General features: G+C 55.8%; 1 protein-coding gene across 2 annotated transcripts in view; it reads right to left on the reverse strand.

The window, feature by feature from the left end:
• Positions 1 to 850: 850 nt before the first annotated feature.
• Positions 851 to 17,207, reverse strand: part of ALX4 (ALX homeobox 4) — a 40,729-nt gene continuing 24,372 nt past the window's right edge. For both annotated transcript variants that reach the window (XM_076343402.1, XM_076343403.1), the window contains exons 2-4: positions 12,517 to 12,827; positions 4,476 to 4,604; positions 851 to 2,329 (exon numbers count right to left, since the gene is read on the reverse strand). In XM_076343402.1, coding sequence (XP_076199517.1) covers positions 2,006 to 2,329; positions 4,476 to 4,604; positions 12,517 to 12,827 — 764 coding nt within the window. In that variant the 3' untranslated portion in view covers positions 851 to 2,005. The remainder of the gene's footprint in view (positions 2,330 to 4,475; positions 4,605 to 12,516; positions 12,828 to 17,207) is intronic.

Genomic DNA, 17,207 nt, shown 5'->3' on the forward strand with positions numbered 1-17,207 from the left:
GTCTGGTTCAGTGATCAGCATCACTGTTAGCACCTAAGCCATCATGCCCAATGGCTCAGCTGAATGTTTAGGCTGGGACGTAAATCCTGGCTGCTTGTGATGGGAGAGGCCCTGGTCGTACACATGGTGTTGTTAAATGCGTGCTGGTTCCCTGTGAGTACCAAGGAAAGCATCTCTTAGCATTTCTGAGGAGAGAAAAGAGACAGTACTACTTGTCTTTTCTTATTCCAATAAATATATATTACATTTGATCTAGCAATGGTGTATCATTTATGTAGTGTATGGCAGTCTAGGCACTATAGAAATACTTGTATGCCTTGTTAACCTGAAACCTGACATTTGGTTGTAGCTTATTTGGAGCCTTTTCCAAGACCACTAAGTATTCCTGGACCTTGAACTACAAGATCCGCTAACACTGAGCATGAGGAGGGAGGGCAGGGTGACACACAATTTTTTATGGGAGGAAAATCTGGTAGTTCCCTTGCGAATCTCGGAGACAGCTTCCCCAGCTCAAGCTGAGCCTGCGTGGCCACGCTGTGTGGGTGATAGTGCTCAGCTGACCTTCAGCTTCTCCTTGGTGATAAGTGGGGTAAAAGGATGTTCCAAAATTATTCCTAGCACTACGAGGTCATTGAAAAGCTTGGGAAACATTTAGCCTTGTGAAGGAGATCTTACTTAACAGCGCTGTGCAGGTAAGAGCACTGGGAGGGAAAACCAAAGGACTCATATTGGTTCAGACAAACCAGGCAAGTTCTGGTGTCTCCTGCTTCCTCTGCAAGGTGAAGAGGATCTGAGGTGGCTGGAGATGAGGCAGCATCACCTCATCCAGCCTTGGGACCCTTCCCAGCCTGCTCCCTGCACCATCTCCCCCACGGAGATGCCCGCAGCAGCTGTGCACAGCGGGGCCCTGGTCAAGGGCTGCAGGGAGGGGCTGTCATTGCACCTATCTGACCCCAGGGCAAGGTGTATGAGGAATTCGATCGCCTCACGCAACCATGGCTGTGTGCTAGCACTTGAGCTGTTTCTCAGAGCAGTCTCTTTGGGGACCTGTAGATTTACACATCAACTGTACTCCCCTCCCATAGCTGCTGTCTCTAAATTGAGGATAGTAATTCCTGACCCAGTGAAAGCCAGAGGAAACATTTTGCTGCCCCACCATGCACATGAGCCTCAACATTGACCATGACCCCAGGTGGGGGGATGCTGGGAAGCTATTGTCTGCCGGGGTGCACCTCCAGCCAGGTGACCAGAGAGCTAGCTAAGACTCCCAGCATGGTGGCACTGTACCGTGTTGGGAAGAGAGGCATCCCCTTCACAGGCCTCTACAGCTCTGTGCTTCACCTCAGACTGCAAGATGGAGAGGAAGCAGGGTAGAAGGAGACAGGATAATGTTGCCTTCTTTCTATCCTCAGGTATCTTCCCAGCCCTGTTCCCCGTTCAGCTGTGGGAAGTCGTGGCTCCTGCTAAGAGGATAGGAGCAGCCTGAGAGGTGTCTCTTTGCTGGTGCCAGTGTCCCCATCCAGTCCCCTGCCCAGGGCAGAACAGATCTGAGCAACACTGTCGACAAATTAGGAGGGGAAGGTGTATGTGTGTGTGTATGGGGGGTGACGGGATGGGGGGAAGCTGCCTGCTGAAATGCCAGCAGGCTCTTGCTCTTTGGAAAGGCAGATCTGGTGTCAGAAAAAGGAGCAGGGAGAAAAAATGCCCAGGTTATTGGGGAGGTGGCAGTGAGAGTGGACGCATCCCAAACCAGATCTCACTGGAAGAGGTGCTGCTCCACAGCCTCCCTCTCCCCGCCTGATCCCAGGAAGCCAAGAGCTGCCGCGTCCATGCTGGAAACACTCCACTTACGTTAACATATGTACGTTATATACCTAGGGTAGCTAAAAGTGCTGCATTCAGATCCCCGAGGAGGCAACTGCTGTCTGGAGTCCAAGCGGATGGATTTATTCGGCTGTCCCCGTGTGCTCTCTCCATGTCTCGCGGGCGCTGGGCTGCAGCCCTGTCATGTTGCCCAGGAGATAGCGGCGCTGTGCTCCTTCGCTTTCATCCTCAGGGCAGCGATGCTGGAGGTCTTGCGGTCCGGCTCGCTGTTTAGCTCGTAGCCGTTGAGGCCGGGGCTCATCCCGGCCGTGCCAAAGAGGCCACCCATGTGAGTCTGTCCCACGTGGCTGCCGGGGCCGGAGACGCCGAGGAACTCGGAGACGCCGCTGGCCGCGTGGGGGTGAGCATGGGGGGACATGCAGGAGGGCACTGTCTCGCAGGGGACGACGCAGGCAGGCACGGGGGAGGCGGCGCCATTGTTGCCGATCCAGGAAGGGTTCTGGATCTGGGGGTGGGAAAAGAAGCATCAGGGCTGCCCCGTGTGGGACGCAGCCAGTGGCGGGCCTGAGGAGAGAGAGCGCGTCCGGCTCCAGACCGCCCGGCCGCCCCGCAGGGCAGCCCTGCGCGCAAGGGGCAGCCGGGGCAGCAGGATGCGGTACGCTGGCCCCTGACAGCAGCGGCATCAGCACCCCCTCCAGAGCCAGCGGGTCCCCTCCAAACTCCGTATGCCAGCCCTGGCAGGGGCAGGGAGTGCTGGAGACTAACTCACAGGGGAGCAGGACTGTGCCCCTGCTCTGCTGTGCTGTCTCTCTGTCTGTCTGTTGCCCCCTCACAGCTATTTCTCTTTTTTTTTTGCACCATGAGCACTTTCTGGAGCTCTCAGCACAGGAAACCTAGTGTCAACCACAGTGTTTCTGTGGGCCTACCTGCTATAAAGGGAACAGGCAAAAAGGGATGCTGCGAGACCACCAATCCATCCTCCTGCCCCAGCTGAGGGCGGCTTTGCCTAGACAAGAGCTTTTTTGCACCAGACAGATGTGCCTGTCAGAGCTGAGCTGCCCGCAGCCCCCAGCACAAGCAGAGGCAGTTTCCCTGCCGCTCTCCCCAGTGGTGCTCGTTGCGCGTCAAGGGAGCATCGCCCACCCTGCTGCAGAGCAGAGCCCTGTGGGGCCGCCTCGTGCGGCCATCTGGGATCCTGCAGCATCACTCATTAAATGATATTGCAGAAGAAGAGAGGGGGGCTCAGTATTTGCCAGCGGGAGTAGGTGTGCTACGGCGGGAGGGACAGGCGTGCCGGATGAAAGCAGGGAGGAGGTGAGCAGCTGGCTGGAGCAAGAGAGCAAAGGGCCCTTGATCCCACCACCCTGCTGCACCACTCGCCCTTGGGCCCTCTCTGATCTCTTACCTCCTGCAAATTGCTTTTCATTTTTTTGATCTCTAGGGCTGGGAGAGGAGGGCAGTATGGAGGGAGGGAGCAGTGTAAGTTACAAAGGCAAGAGAAGGGAGTGCTGAAAAGGCTGCTGAGAGTGTCCTCTGCTTGAAAAGCTGCTTTGGCATCTCTCAGCTGTTTCATAAGGGCTTCTTGTTCAGTTCGGGGGAGACGCCAAGCAGAAGAGAGGTCAAACGCTCTTGGCTTGGCTGTGGGGGAGCTTTGGTGCGGCGCTGGCTGGGGAAGTAGCTGACAGCCGAGGTGTCAAGGGGGGAGGACTCCCAGCAGATCTGTGAGGACAAGTCGGGTTCAGAGCATCATGCCTGCAAAACTGCGCCCTCAAGCAAATTCTGGGTGGCGGGAAGAGGAGTCGGTAGGATGGAGGGAGTGCTTTGTGGGGGCACAGCCTAGCCCTCGAGCTAATGAATGCCCGTCCACCCTGGCAGCATCTGAAGGCAGTGTTGTGAAACGGGGGCTGGCCCACTGCTTAGGAGGCTACTGTGGTGACAGGTTTCCCAGGGTGGGAGGTTAAGGAGGGAGGGAGCTGTGTCACCTGCCTCTTGGGCCAGGGCAGGAACGGTCTTGACAGTCCCTGGGAGCAGCCCCAGATACCCCAACAAGGCTGGTCCCACCCTTCCTTTGGAGCACAAACCCACGAGACCCTTGGGAAGCATCCCCAGACGTCACCGAGTGCGCTGTGGCTACCACATCCCATCGCTGGGAGACAGCTGTGGGAATTTGCCAGGGGAAAAATGCTTTGTCCAACATCCTAAAGAAGGGGCAAGGAAACCTAGGCATGGCAACAGGAAGCCTTCCTGGGAACTGCTGGTTTTAAGGCCTTAAATAGCCTTCAGGACCTTTTCCAAATCAGTGGGAAGTTAGTGGGCAGCAGCACACGTGATGGGAGAAGGACAGTGTAATAGGATGTGCTGTGCCCAAAGGGTGGCTGCATTACATCACACAGGGCTGGGCTTGGTGCTTGCTTTAGAGATGGCTGCACTGGGCCAGGGCATGAGGGAGCTGGGCAGGACACCCAGCTAAATAATTCCGGGCCCTTCAGTGTTTGGTAATATAACCCCAACCCCGGCATTCTTGCAGCCTTGCCTGAGGGCAGGTGGATGAACCCGAGAAGCGAAGTATCACTTAGGGGGGACTGGGAGCAGAAGGCGGTGTGTCCAGCAGGCATTGGGACAGACGGACCAGGGTGGGGGGATGTGCTCACCTGAGCATAGTTCTCAGCACGGGTGAGCAGGGGCAGCTCGTAGGCAGTGGAGAAGTGGGTCCGGACCTGCTGCATCTGGCCGAACCGCTCCCGCTTGCGCCATTTCGCTCGCCGGTTCTGGAACCACACCTGGGGGAGAGGGTAACAGGGGACTGTGAACAGGGGGGCCGGTGGTGGCTGGGAGCCCAGCAGCCCCAGAGAGCCCACTGGCACGCAGGGCTTTGCTGGGCGGGTGGTTTTGCGTGGCATGAGGACAGGGCACTGCTCTGTGCACAAGCCCCTGTGGGAGCGGCAGTCCTGCCCTGCATCCCCAGCAGAGCTGGGGCCAGCCTGCTCTCCCAGACTGGGAGCACCCCGGGCAAAAGGCGATGGCCAGCTTTTGGTGACCCGCCTGTCTGGGGATGTTCACAGCTTTTGCCTCCCGCGGCCCGGTTTGCCCTGGGATAACCCATCTTCCTCGCGCCTCTAAATCAGCGTTACCCAGGCGCTGCCCGTAGCTCTCGTGCTGTCAGCCAGTGTCAGATGAGAAGTGCGAATACATCCGAGTGTGCTGCTACCAGGCTGAAACCAGCAGCGCTGGGGCTTCCCCCAGGCCTCATCCTGGCTATGATGGTGCCATTGGCTGAGAGCTTGCATTTCTCACTGAACTCTCAGTCTTATTTTTCTTAACTGTTAAAAAAAAAAAAAATGCGTAACACTCGTTCCCTTCTTAGCCTCAGGAAAGGACAAGTGCCCTCTATAGAGTTACGTGTCCTTTGCTTTGCACGGAGTTTTCTTTGCAGGGTTTGCAGCGCTCTGCTTCACAGTGCTGCTCAGATCCCTTCAAGGCAGAGGAAAGACCAAAACACTGTTTTCTGCTCTTATTTTTACTGGCTTGACATCAGTGTGGATTATTGCACTGTTGTCAGCACCATTGCTCCTGATTTGCATCAGCATAAGAGAGATCAGAGCCTGGCCTAGTGTCTTCAAAGCCTCTTGAAGCTTGTGAGTCAGGGAAACACATCAATCAAGAGCCGCTTTGAAGGCACTGAGAGATGCAGGCGATCACCAGGGGCTGGGCTGTGCAGGTCACGCCAGTGCATGAAAGGAGCAGTCCAAGAGCCGCTAGGTTCTGCTTCGAGTTTTACACGGTGACTCACAGAGCGGGGGGGCACCGCTAATGAACACCTTGGCCCTGCCTGCACCCGGCTGTGGGGCAGCTCCGCTGCTTCACAGGCAGCTGGAGAAACCAGATGCCAGTTTTAGTTTCGCCAGCTCACGTCTTTGGAGGATTGCGGGGCAAGCTGGGCACTCGGCACAGGGGAGGGTGGCAGGCTGGCTTTTTGGGGGGCAGGAGAGTGGTGGCATTTGCAGCCTGCATCAGTGCAGCTAGAAGCTGCTACAGGGAGAGACAGGCCCAAGGATCTGTACTTTTTCATCTGAGCTGACCTTACTTGTGCTGGAAGAGTCATTTTAGGCTCTCCTGCTTCAGTTTCCCCCTCCCTACCACGTAGGCAGCCTCATGCTGGTCTCTCGCAGCTCCCCACCGTGGCCAGCCCCATGGTACGAGTGGGCAGCTGAGGGTCTGGTCTGCTTGGTGCAGGGAGCGGATGGTGCAGCGCCAGGGCATTTCCTCCCCATGTGGGCTGCGGATGGTGTAGGATATAGTACCCTGCACTGCTGTCACGGCAGTGCCACTGGCGTGGGCCATCCACAAGCCAGCCAGACTAACCATACTCAAAGCAGCAACCTGATATTAACCCCCCCGCCTCTGAATCGAAAACCCTATGAGGATTTTCAACGGGTGCAAAAAGCACCAGCAGAAAGGTCCTAACATTATCCCAGTTGAGCACATGCTGCACATGAAGAGCCTCCTACTGGAGCAGGTTTGATGCCCGAGGCAGTCTGCTTTTCTTCTACCTCTTCTTGGCACAGCCGCTCCAGCCCAGCTGCAGGCCAGTCCCAGGGCTGGCCCAGATCATACTGCTTTGATCTGCAGATTCAAAGTTAGCGGTGGTGACCCGGTTCCTCCTCGGGCGGAGGAGGCCCTGCTGTGCACAGAGGGGTGGAGAGCAGGTAGGGAGCAGAGCACTGGCTGTGTGCGAGGCTGGGGCGAACATATGCCAGGCATATGCGGTCATTCCCCCGCCTGGCAAAGGCACCGGCTGGCCTGCCTGCCCAGCCCTGGCCGCACACCTGCACTGCCATGCAGGGGAGCCTGCCTGAGCATCCCGCCCAGGGCGCCTGCCTGGGAGCGAGGCAGCTGAGTGCAGGCTCCCACAGCAGTGTCCGGCTCTGCAGTGCGACCTCCGAAGCTTTCAGCGTGGGGTTTGTGCACTTGGCTTCCCTGGGCCTGCTGGAGCTGCGGGGAGGTTTCCTGGGGCCAGCCAAGGCGGAGCAGGGTCTCCGGCACACGCTTTTCCTCTGCTGCTCCTCATTTACACATGGAATTGAACGCTGGCAGAGCAAAATGGTTTAAACTGGCAGTTCCAAATTGCAATCCCCATGCATCTGGTGGGCTGGGAAGCTGTGGCAAACCATCGCGTTAGGCTGAAAGGAAAAGTGTCTTCAGTTCAAGTGCTGGTGCCGGGAGTACTGGAGATGTTCCAAGGGCTGGCAGTGAGCCACTGCTCCAAAATGCTTGCAACAAGGTTTGGACCACTTTTTAAAGTTCTCCTTTCTCCTCTTGTCCAAGTCCTTTTAGGCTGCTTGGTATCTTGCAGTCAGATTTCTCCAGACCTCCACAGTGCTCCAGGGAAAACAGCGCAGGCAAGGCAATGTATAATGCGAAGATGTCAGCAAAAAAACAACTAATCCTAAGTATTTGCTGGCTTCCTCAATCTTAGAAGATACCTGCTTTTAAACAGAAAATCTGAAAACCAACAAAAGTCCATTTTCCTTTCATTGCCTGTCACCTTTAGTCAAGAGAGGCTGCTATGGGACGGGGATGTGACAGTGGAGGTTGCAGCAGTTGGTGCAGCGTGTCCTCTGGGTCAGGATGGGGTCCTTCATGCAGGGATAAACAGTCGTTGTGGGCTATATCTCAGTGTTAACAATTAGAGTGGGAGTGTAGGGTAATGTCATGTATCCAACTCCTGCAGACAATGCTTTGATAAGCCCTGATGTACCAAATCAGCCCTATAAAAATCTACAGAACAGAAAATGTTTCATGTCTCCATAAACATTCAGCCATATGCTGGTACCTAAATCCATATGCATACACAGCTGACATGCTGCGCGGGGTGGAGAGGCTGGGAACGGCCTGAGACAAAGAAAGAAGGAGGCTCCTGCTTGCTGTCTCGCTGCTGCTACTCTGGCGCCCAGCCGGCGCTGCCGGTCTGTCCCTGCCACCAAGCCCCACATGCCCCGCACAGGGCACGGGTGGACAGGCTGAGCTGGGATCTCACCCAGGCCCCTCTGGCCATAGCTGGATGCTTGGGGACTGCATCGCTGCGTTCGTCCTTCCTCCAGGTTAAAGAAAAACGTGGTTTCCCCTCTCTCCTACACCCCCCAGCACAGCGATGGAGGGTGAGGCTGGCCTCTGCACGTGTGGTGGTGGGCTGGTGGCAGTCACAGGGCTAGATCCAGCCCGGCGCCCCATGCCCTGTGTTCAAGCCCCCCTCGCTGCATCACTGCCCGGCAGCAGGCGAGAGCTGCCTGCCACATTCAAGCCTCACGTGCTCCCACTCTCCCCTGGCAGCCTCGCAGCATCCGTTCTACCCATCCCTGTCCCCCCCGAGCCCTGCTGCCCTCCTCCCTCTGCTCAGCCTCCATCTGTGTGTCTGTCTGTCTGTCTCCAGGACCCCATCCCTCTGCTACAGGCCAGGCCATCTCCCCTCTTCCTGGAGATGGCCACCAGCCCTTTGCTTTCCAGTCTGCAAGAACAGAGCCAGAATTCATCCTTGAGCGCTGAAACTGGACACCATTTTATCAGTGGCCTGGAATGGGAAATTGGAGCCTGGGATGAGAGAATTGAATAACTTGAGCTTGTTTTCATTTCATGTTTAATTTCCTGCAGGCTTAGCTCAGTCTTTCCGCTCCTTCCACCAGCCTCCCAGGGTTTTATGGGGGAAAAGGGATCAAGATATATTACTTCTTGCTTTGCTTTGCTTTTTTTCTTTTCTTTTTTTTCCAAGGCGGTGATTTTGCTACAGCGGAGTTTGACATTTCCCTCTCACTTTCATGCCCCCGCCGCATCACAGGGTCACCGCCGAAAACATTTCATTAACGGTCCCAGCAATCATAAGGCTGGCTCTGAGGGGGGCTGGCTGAGGGGTTATATTCCCTGGCCACGAAGCCTCCTTCCAGCCCCATCTCTCTCCTCTGCCACAGGGCAGGCCAGGAGGCAGAGATACTCACAGCCCAAGAGAGATGAGCAGCCAGGCCCAGGCTGACGTGGGCTTGGGGATGTGTCTGCATGCAAGGGGAAGGAGCCATGTGTGAATGCACGTGTGTGTCTACCATGTTTCTCTAGTGTCACCGCCTCAGACATCTGCTGCAGCCCTGGATGGGCTGGAAGAAGCTCAGGCAGTTGCTGGTACCGAGCAGGAGCTCTTTCTGGGGCTCTGCAGCCCCAGACACTGAAGAGGAGGAGAAAGGAATGGGATATGCATGCTGTGTAGGACCTACATGAAAACAGCACCCGCTGCACACCCTTGCAGGTTTGTTTCTGAGCCCCAGCAGCCTCTTCCTGGCTGGGTGGCTCTGCCTCTGTGCAGGTCTTATGCACAGCTCCCACTTTGGAAAACAGGGACGTGCAGTAGCTTAATAGTACTTGGCAACAAGGGGCCAGGTCATGGGGGGCAGGCAGGGAAAACATTGCATTGCATCGCAGGGGGAATTAGCTTTGACATTGTCGGACACCAGCACTGACAGCTGGAAACCAAGGCAGGCAGAGAAAAGGAGCAGGAGAGGGGCCAGGCTGAGGGATGCCACCGCTCCGCAGATAGTACAGCCTGCCCCATGCCTGCTGCTGGCATGAGCTCTTCTCCAGGCACCGAGATTTCACTAATGAACGTGAAGTTGAGAAAGGGATGGAAAAAACCAGAGCTGCCACTTGCCTGTTTGGGCTCTGCATCTGCTCCTGCCTGCAGCGCAGTGGCTGGTTGCGCTCTCCAGGGAGCCAAGCCTGGCCAGAGGGGACAACCTCCAGCCAAAAGCTGGCTCAGCTGTGGGAGGGAGCATCACACCTCAAACCTGCTGGGCACCTTGCCTTCTTGCCACTCTGCTTTGCTTAGTTCAGCCTTGCAAGCAGCTGAAGCTGGCCTCCATGAAATTATCCCAGGACACTCTCCATCCCTTAGAGGACCGTACCTTCCTTAGGAGAGGGACTGTTGAGCTCCCCTCAAAGCCCATGGGGCTGCAGTAGGTGTGTGCCCAGACACCCCACAGCAGCCAGAGCCCCTGCCAGCATGGCAGAGGGCAGCTGAGTACACAGCAGCTATTTGGCTTGCAGGAGGAAAGAAGTAAGGGGCTTGTGGCTTATCTGTGATTTCTGCCCTCTGCCTTGGCCCTGGTTGGGCCTTTGGTCCTTGCAGTAGGCATTTGCTTCACCATTGGTCTCCTGGGCTGCTGCCCCATGCCCACTCTTCGGCTGTGAACTGATGGCCCTTGGTGCTGCAGTGCTGGCATGGGGAGGCCCCTGCAGAACAGAGCTGCCCAGAGGGGTGGGAGGCCAAAGCCAAGCCTAAACAAGCTATAACACAACCCAGAGCTGGAGACAGGCGCTAGGGTGATTCACTAAGGCCCCAGCCCTGAAAGCCTCCCTCATGGGAAGCACAGGCCTGTGCCATCAGCAGAAGAGCCCTGTGCCATCCCAGGCTGCATCCCCATGCCTCCTGGGGGCTGCCACCGCCATGCCAAGGCTAAGCAGCTCGATAGCCAGCAGCCCCAGCCCCCTGGGAACACACGTGAAAAGCCCGGCACCTGGGGTGCACCTGAGCCTGCCCAGCCAGCACCCACAGCACTTGGCACAAGCCTGCTGGTTCTCGCTCTCCAGTGATAGGGGATCTGCATTTCGACTGACGGCACGGTAGCCCTTCATCACGAGGTGGTGGCTGGGTGCCAGCCCGCAGCCCGAGGGACGGGGTCCTTCCCAGCAGGGCTGGGGGAATGAGTGAAATGCAAGTGCTTACCCCTGTCACCCCAGGGTAAGTGCTCAAGCGGCCAGGCCACTTAGACAAGTCCTTCAGCTGCTCCGTTACACGAGCCCTGTCATCACCATCCCAAGCGAGAGCTGCGAGCTGGCGGTTGCAAGAGGAGAGAGGCTGTTCTCAGCTGCCTGTGGCGGCGGGCTGCTGGGGCACTTAGGGCAGGGTGAAACCCCTCGGCTGCACCCTCCCTCTGCCAGATTTCCTCCTGGCTGCCTGGGGAGGTGCTTTTGCCCTCGTCCACAGTGTTATCCAGTGGTAAAGTAGGGAAAAAAAACCCTGAGATCATCGGTCATATGTAATGAACTTCTGGATTGCATCTGCCTTGCCTGCCCTGGCTCTGCTAGCCAGCCCTGCATGCTAGCTGGGATGTGCTAGCTGCACACCCTGGCTCAGAGGAGAGCAGGAGGAGCTCGCCACCCTCCAGAACCTCGTTCTCACTCCTGAGCACAAGGAATTTCACGCACTGTGCAATCGGTAACCGGATGCTGCGCCTGGCCTCCCAGGAGACCCCATGTGTCCCTGGGAAATCAAGGGCTGCATCCACTGGCAGAAGTAAAGAGCTGACGTTTGTAGCGCTGCCTTCCTCTGCCCATCCCGCAGTGCTCAGCACGCTACATGCGGGACCAATGGGAATCGCGCTGCTTTCTACTGAAATGCAGCCGTGTCCAGCCTGAAGAGAAACAGCTGTGGGGTAGAAGAGCACACCAGCCCTGCAAACCAATTTAGGCAAGCAGACAAGAAAAATCCTGCAGCTAGTTGAAACTGGAAGTAAATGTACAGAGAAAAATGGACTTATGCAAGGATGCTGGCCTGACTGCTTCGACTGTTTGCAACAACTGCTTGTAAAGGTTAGAGCAGAGGGCAAGCCAGGCTGCCTGGGACCTGGGAGTCTTCCTGGTATGAGGATAATCAGATGCCTCCACACGCCAGTTATTCTTGATGCTAATGCAGGTTCTGGGGGTGGTGAGCTGATAAATGCCTGCAGACAGAAGTCACAGGATTAGCTAGACTGGAGGATGAGAGCCTAAGCTTCAGGGGGACCTTTGATGGCCATCAAGGCGTGAGCTGCGATTGTCCACTCTAAGCGATGGTGCTCCTTTTTGCAAATGCTTCTGAGCTCTGCCGGGCCTTCGGTTTAACCTTGACTCAAAGAGTAGCATTCAGAGAATCATTCACTCCTTCAGTGTGGAGTTTGGCTCTGCTGGACCCCCAGGTTAGTTCAGGGGAGCTAGTTCATGGGAGCTGGCATCTGTGTGGGTGGAGGCAGTGAGACTGCAGCACGGCTGTTTGACTCTTCTGCTCCTCTCAAGATGGTGGGAGCACCTTTTTGCTCCAGATCACCAGGCTTTGTGCAGTCTCAGTGCCTGCTTAGCCAAGCAGGCAGCAAGAGCTGCCTCTCCTGTATCACCTCATGCTTTCTGGTACTGAACATCCTGGTCACCTCCGCATCCCCATCTTGCCAGAAAGAGCCCATACTATGGGAAAGCTTGCTCCCACTCAGACTAATGAACCTGTGTCCCCTGCCAAGTCCCCTGAAGAAAGTAGTTTTTGTAATAGCTTTGTTTAGGGTGACGGTGAGGCTTACCTGCCTGCTGCCCCACTAGCTCAAGGACAAGAGGCCTCTCTGTGAACACTGCAGCTCAGGACACCAGCCCAAATAAAGGAGCTGACACTAGTGTCGGACATGGATGTCCCTCCCCATTCTGTCCCTGTGCCTCAGCGTACTGGAGAGGCGTGCCAGCCTGCGGCATGGGCCCTGGGTAGGGCTCGGCTGCCTGCAGGCTGTGGTGGGGCTGCTGGTGACCTCAGGCACAGCAAGGGACAACAAATTTGCAGGGCTCATGTTTTCATTCCCCAGATTGTTTGCAGCTCGCCCACCCCTCGCCCAGCCCCAGGGCATCCCCCATTACCTGTACGCGAGCCTCAGTGAGGTCTGTCCTCATGGCTAGCTGCTCCCTGGCATAGACGTCTGGGTAGTGGGTCTTCTGGAAGACCTTCTCCAGCTCCTCCAGCTGGTAACTAGTGAAGGTGGTGCGGTTCCTCCGCTTTTTGCCCTTGTTGCTCTCCGAGTCGGCCTTGTCCATGGGGCTGGGGAGGTCCGTGCTGGCCCTGTCCTGGGGCACTTTCACCCCGGCCTCCTTCACGCTGAGGTAGCTGCTGTCCATTCCCGAAGGGTCGGAGCTCGGCTGCAAATCAGCCTCTCCCAAACTGCTCTCCTTACCTATTTGGATGGGAGGGCGGGGAGGGGAGAGGAGGGCAGGTTTGAGCCGGGGCAAGGGAGGAGAGAGAGAAGGAAACAGATGTAAATCTTTCGACCAATTAGTTGGTTCAACCAATTAAAGCTAGCCATGGCAGTTGGTCAGCAGTCCCCAAATGCAGGCAGAGAGGCTGACACCACCCTGGGCAGAGGCAGAGGAGGGAGGCGAGGCGAGGCAGAGGGCTGCCCTGGGTGTACACACGACAGCTGCCGGCCTCGGCCTCAGAGGGTGCTGGAGCTCAGCTCGGGGGTGGCATGGGTGCCTGGCCGGACTGTATTCAAGGGAGGAGGTGGCTGTTATGCCAGAGGGGCTGATTGCAGTCCACAGATGCCAGCACAGCCAGGGAAGGGGAGGTTGGGTGAGCTCTACCAGCTCCTCCCGGTCCCCTTCCACGAGCCCAGCACACTCACGTGCACCCACCCCAGCGAGACCCTCCTTCACCCTCCCACCACCCACAGTGGGACTGAACCCCACAGAGCACTACATTCCTTGGTCCTGGCCACAGGAGAGATCTCTGAGGACAGAGAGACCCAAACGCAGGCCTCAGAGGATGGTCCCCAGTCACCAGCCCATCTGTGCGCCCCTACTGAATAACACATGGTAGAAAACCAGGGGCACACAGCAGCCACGCGTGGTGCTCAGTGGGATCTGTTTTCTGCTCGTGCATCCCCAGGCAACAGTGGTGTGTCAGCAGAGGTGTTCCTGACTGACACCCCTACAGTCACCCCCACAGCCACCCCCACAGCCTTCTGCGAGGACTTGCACTGCTTTTGGCAAAGAGGTTATGAACGGCGCTTAGTGCCACAGAAAAGGCTGGTGTGAGACACCTACAGAAACGCCCCAGCCTGTGTGCGGGGGAGAGAGAAATGAGAGGAGTCTGACAGCAGCCCAGGAGGCTGTTCCCACCTGACTGCCCTGAGCAATTAATAACTAATGGGCCATGATGTACGGCAAAGCAGGAGGTGGACGTTTCAACCGCTGCAGTGAACTGGTTCCCTCAGCAGCTACGAGTGAAACCAGGTGTACATGCCCTCAGGCACAGGCAAAGGGTGCTGTGATGGAGCATCCTCTCCTGCCCACCTCCTGCCTCCAGCAACAGTGGTGTCCCCATCATTAGCAAGACCACTGCCATGCCAGCATGATCCTGGTGGGGACCCAGTGGCACATAGTGCCTCTGATGACAAGTGGCCACAGCTCTCCCTTGCCTGCTGCCACTGCTCTGTGCAGCGGGCTGTCCCCAGACCAGAAAAAGAGGGATTTATGTGAGCGGCTGGCCGGCCTGGCATGTGCTGTGCAGCCCGGTGTCACACCTGCCTACATTTCTGGCTGGGACATTTGGACAAAAACCATGGTAGCCCTACTGCAGGGTTTAACCTTGAGCTGCTACACTTAGCTCCGAAAGGTCTGGGAAGGAAAGGGTGCAGCAGTACTTCCTATCCGTGCTCTCCTTACCAAGCCAAGATCATGCCAACTGGCTAACCTTTTTTTTTTCAAATTTCACATTAGCCGATTTTTAAATGTTCTCAGTCCTGGATCAGTCTTTCTGGGAAACAGCTCCACCATCTAGTGATATCCCCACTGGGAGATTTCCCTCAGCAGTGTCATATCCAGGGTCATTAATGCCAGATCAGGCATCTTAGCCCATGTCTTTGGAAATCCCCATTTTTTCCAGCATTCATCCCTTGTTACAACATCCTACCACCTAATTCACTGTATATTTATAGTTTAGCCCGTCTGTGAACAGCTCTGTCACAGCTTGACAGCCAAAAGCCTGCGAGCAGGCTTGTGAGAAGGTGTACGTATCCTTGCCCTTTTCTCACTCTAGCAGCTGAAAGACTGCATTGAGGTGATTGGGATGAAAACAGGAGGATGAAATGTAGCTGCTGCCCTCGGGCACGAGGGCAAGTAAGGCCCAGGTTTAAGCTTGGGAGGATGAGCTGTGAAAGGGATTTGAGAAAAAAATTGCCCAGTTAGTACAGAGGAGTCGAGGGCAGGGCTGGGATGAAGGCACCGGAGACACAGGAGCTATCTGCCACTACCACCCTACTGTATTTTCAGATTTATTGCTTTCTCTAATACTGTTCCCTCAGGCCTTTGAGGCGCTCCATGTAAAGCTTAGCAAAGCCTAATGTTGTTGATCTCAACTCTTTTCGCTTTGATCCTTAGGAACATTTTGTCAAAATTTATACTCCCTGGGTGCCGGGGACAGCGTCCAGGCCAGTGACTGCCCTCCTGCCTCCTCTTTGCACCTGCACTCTCTGACGGGCTGAGCTACTCTGCCGCTCCTTGGGGCTGCAGGTGGACAGGCCCGTCCAAAATGCGCTTGGACAGTGCCCTGCCCCACAGCCTGGGTAAATCATATGCTACAGCCATGATATTTATTATTTTCAAAACTAATGATAATAAAACAGTTCCAGAAACTCTGCGGCAACTGACTACCACCTATGAGAGTCAGTAGAGATGGAGTAACAAATAAATAGAAGTATTCCAGGAAATTTTTCCTTTCTTTCTTTTTTTTTATTATTTATGATGTCAGGAAGCTCAGTACATTTTCCCCTGTGCCTTTGTGCTGGCTGCCTCCCTAAGTCCCAGGTCCCCTGTGACTCTAGTAGCAGCAAACACAAGACCTGAGGCCTTTCCTTGGGAACTCCTCTACCGTTTCTTATCTGCTCGAGCGGCTCAGCTAGCTGGGGAAGGGTCTGCACAAACACACACACACAGAGAAAAGCTCTGGGTCTGATGTAATTTCATTGACTGCATAGTTCAAACTGCAGCTGGGAGCTGGGCCCAGGGCTTTCAGCAGTGCTAGTTATCTCTGCCACAAGCCATCAGCCCCAAAGAGCAAGAGACCATCCCCGTGGCGCATGTGGCAGGTGTCCCCATGCCTGCCTGCCTGCCACCAGCCCAGAGCCCTCCTTGTCTGCTCAGCCACGCTGCTTTCATGCTCCCGCGCTGCAGCAGACATGGGCTCCTTTACCTCCAGCCCCTGTGGGCACTGGCAGAGATGAGCTGTCTCCGTGAGAGGGGCAGCGAGAGTGGGATGGAGGGCAGGAGGCAGGGAGCACGGGTGGCGGCATAGGGAGGGGATGGCGTGCATCCACCCTCGGCTGGGCATCCAGAGGAGTAACTCTCCTTCCCTAGGAACAGGCTCCCTGACCTCAAAACAGTCATGCTAACTGCTGAAGTGAAACAAATTGCATACATCTGCATATGGATATGCCCAGACTTCCTGTAACTGGAGATGGCCTCAAAGTTTCAGTGCAAAGTTTGGGGTGTCTGTTTCTAATCAAACCTAGAGAGACCTTGAGTTACATATTGTGAAGATCTCCATGACAAGGAGGTAACGTGAGTATCATTGCACCCTTACAAGCCCAACAGGACCACTTGGTGCCTCCTTCACTGCCTACAACTCTGTCCTTGCCCTCATAGCAGTAGAAGGAGGATATTTTCTGGCTTTCCATGCTGATACCCTGCTCTCCCAGTACCTTGGCTGCCTGCTAGACCATCAGCACTTCTGAGACCTTCCCTGAGTCACCCTGTATCAGTTGCCAATTGGCAGGGACAGCCCAGGACAGCTGGGCACGTGGGCCCCCATCATCACGCTACTCCTTTTTGGGCATGAGAGCTGCCTGCATTCCCAGTTCACCTGGAGGGGAAATGCCTTTCCGATCTCACCGTGTCTCTCCTGGGAACTCCATGGAGGAGGAATGAGGTGCAGGAAACAGACCACGCTGCATGCGTGGCCACACAGTGAGCCCCTGAGATGTCCAGGCAGCACACTGATCTGCCGACACCCTTGCTAGAGGGAACAGGCATTTTAACTACACTGTTACAACATTTGGATTCACAACTTGTATCTGTTTTTTTTCCTGGTGTGCTATTTTGGGAGGAGTGATGAAGTAAAATCTTCTCTATGTACAATTTTAACCATGAAATTTAATTTAGTGCAATGTCAGCTTGGTGCATCCACATGGCAAGGGAGAGTGGGATGTTTCAAGTACACAACTTTGGGCTCAGCTTGAAACGATAGGTCTCCTTTGCACAGCACATACATGACAAGCCGCAACTCCTTTGTTATAAACTCCTTCACATAGATCCTGTGATTGCAGCCCCACAGCCTAAGAGGTTGGAAGACAGCTACACAGCCAGCAAAACCCAGGGTCGCAGGCAGCACAGGGCTGTTTCCCCCAGGCTCCAGGCAAAGAAGCCTGCAGGGTCCTGGTGTTGCTAATGTACTGCTCTGGCAGTGTCTCATCCAAGTCGTTATGGTCTCAGTGAGGAGCCCCATGCTATCCCAGCCCCGGGGGGGCTCCGAGAGTAGCCCGGGACACCTGGACACCTAC

This window comes from Aptenodytes patagonicus, chromosome 7 (genome assembly GCF_965638725.1).
Source record: "Aptenodytes patagonicus chromosome 7, bAptPat1.pri.cur, whole genome shotgun sequence".
Lineage (NCBI taxonomy): Eukaryota > Metazoa > Chordata > Aves > Sphenisciformes > Spheniscidae > Aptenodytes > Aptenodytes patagonicus.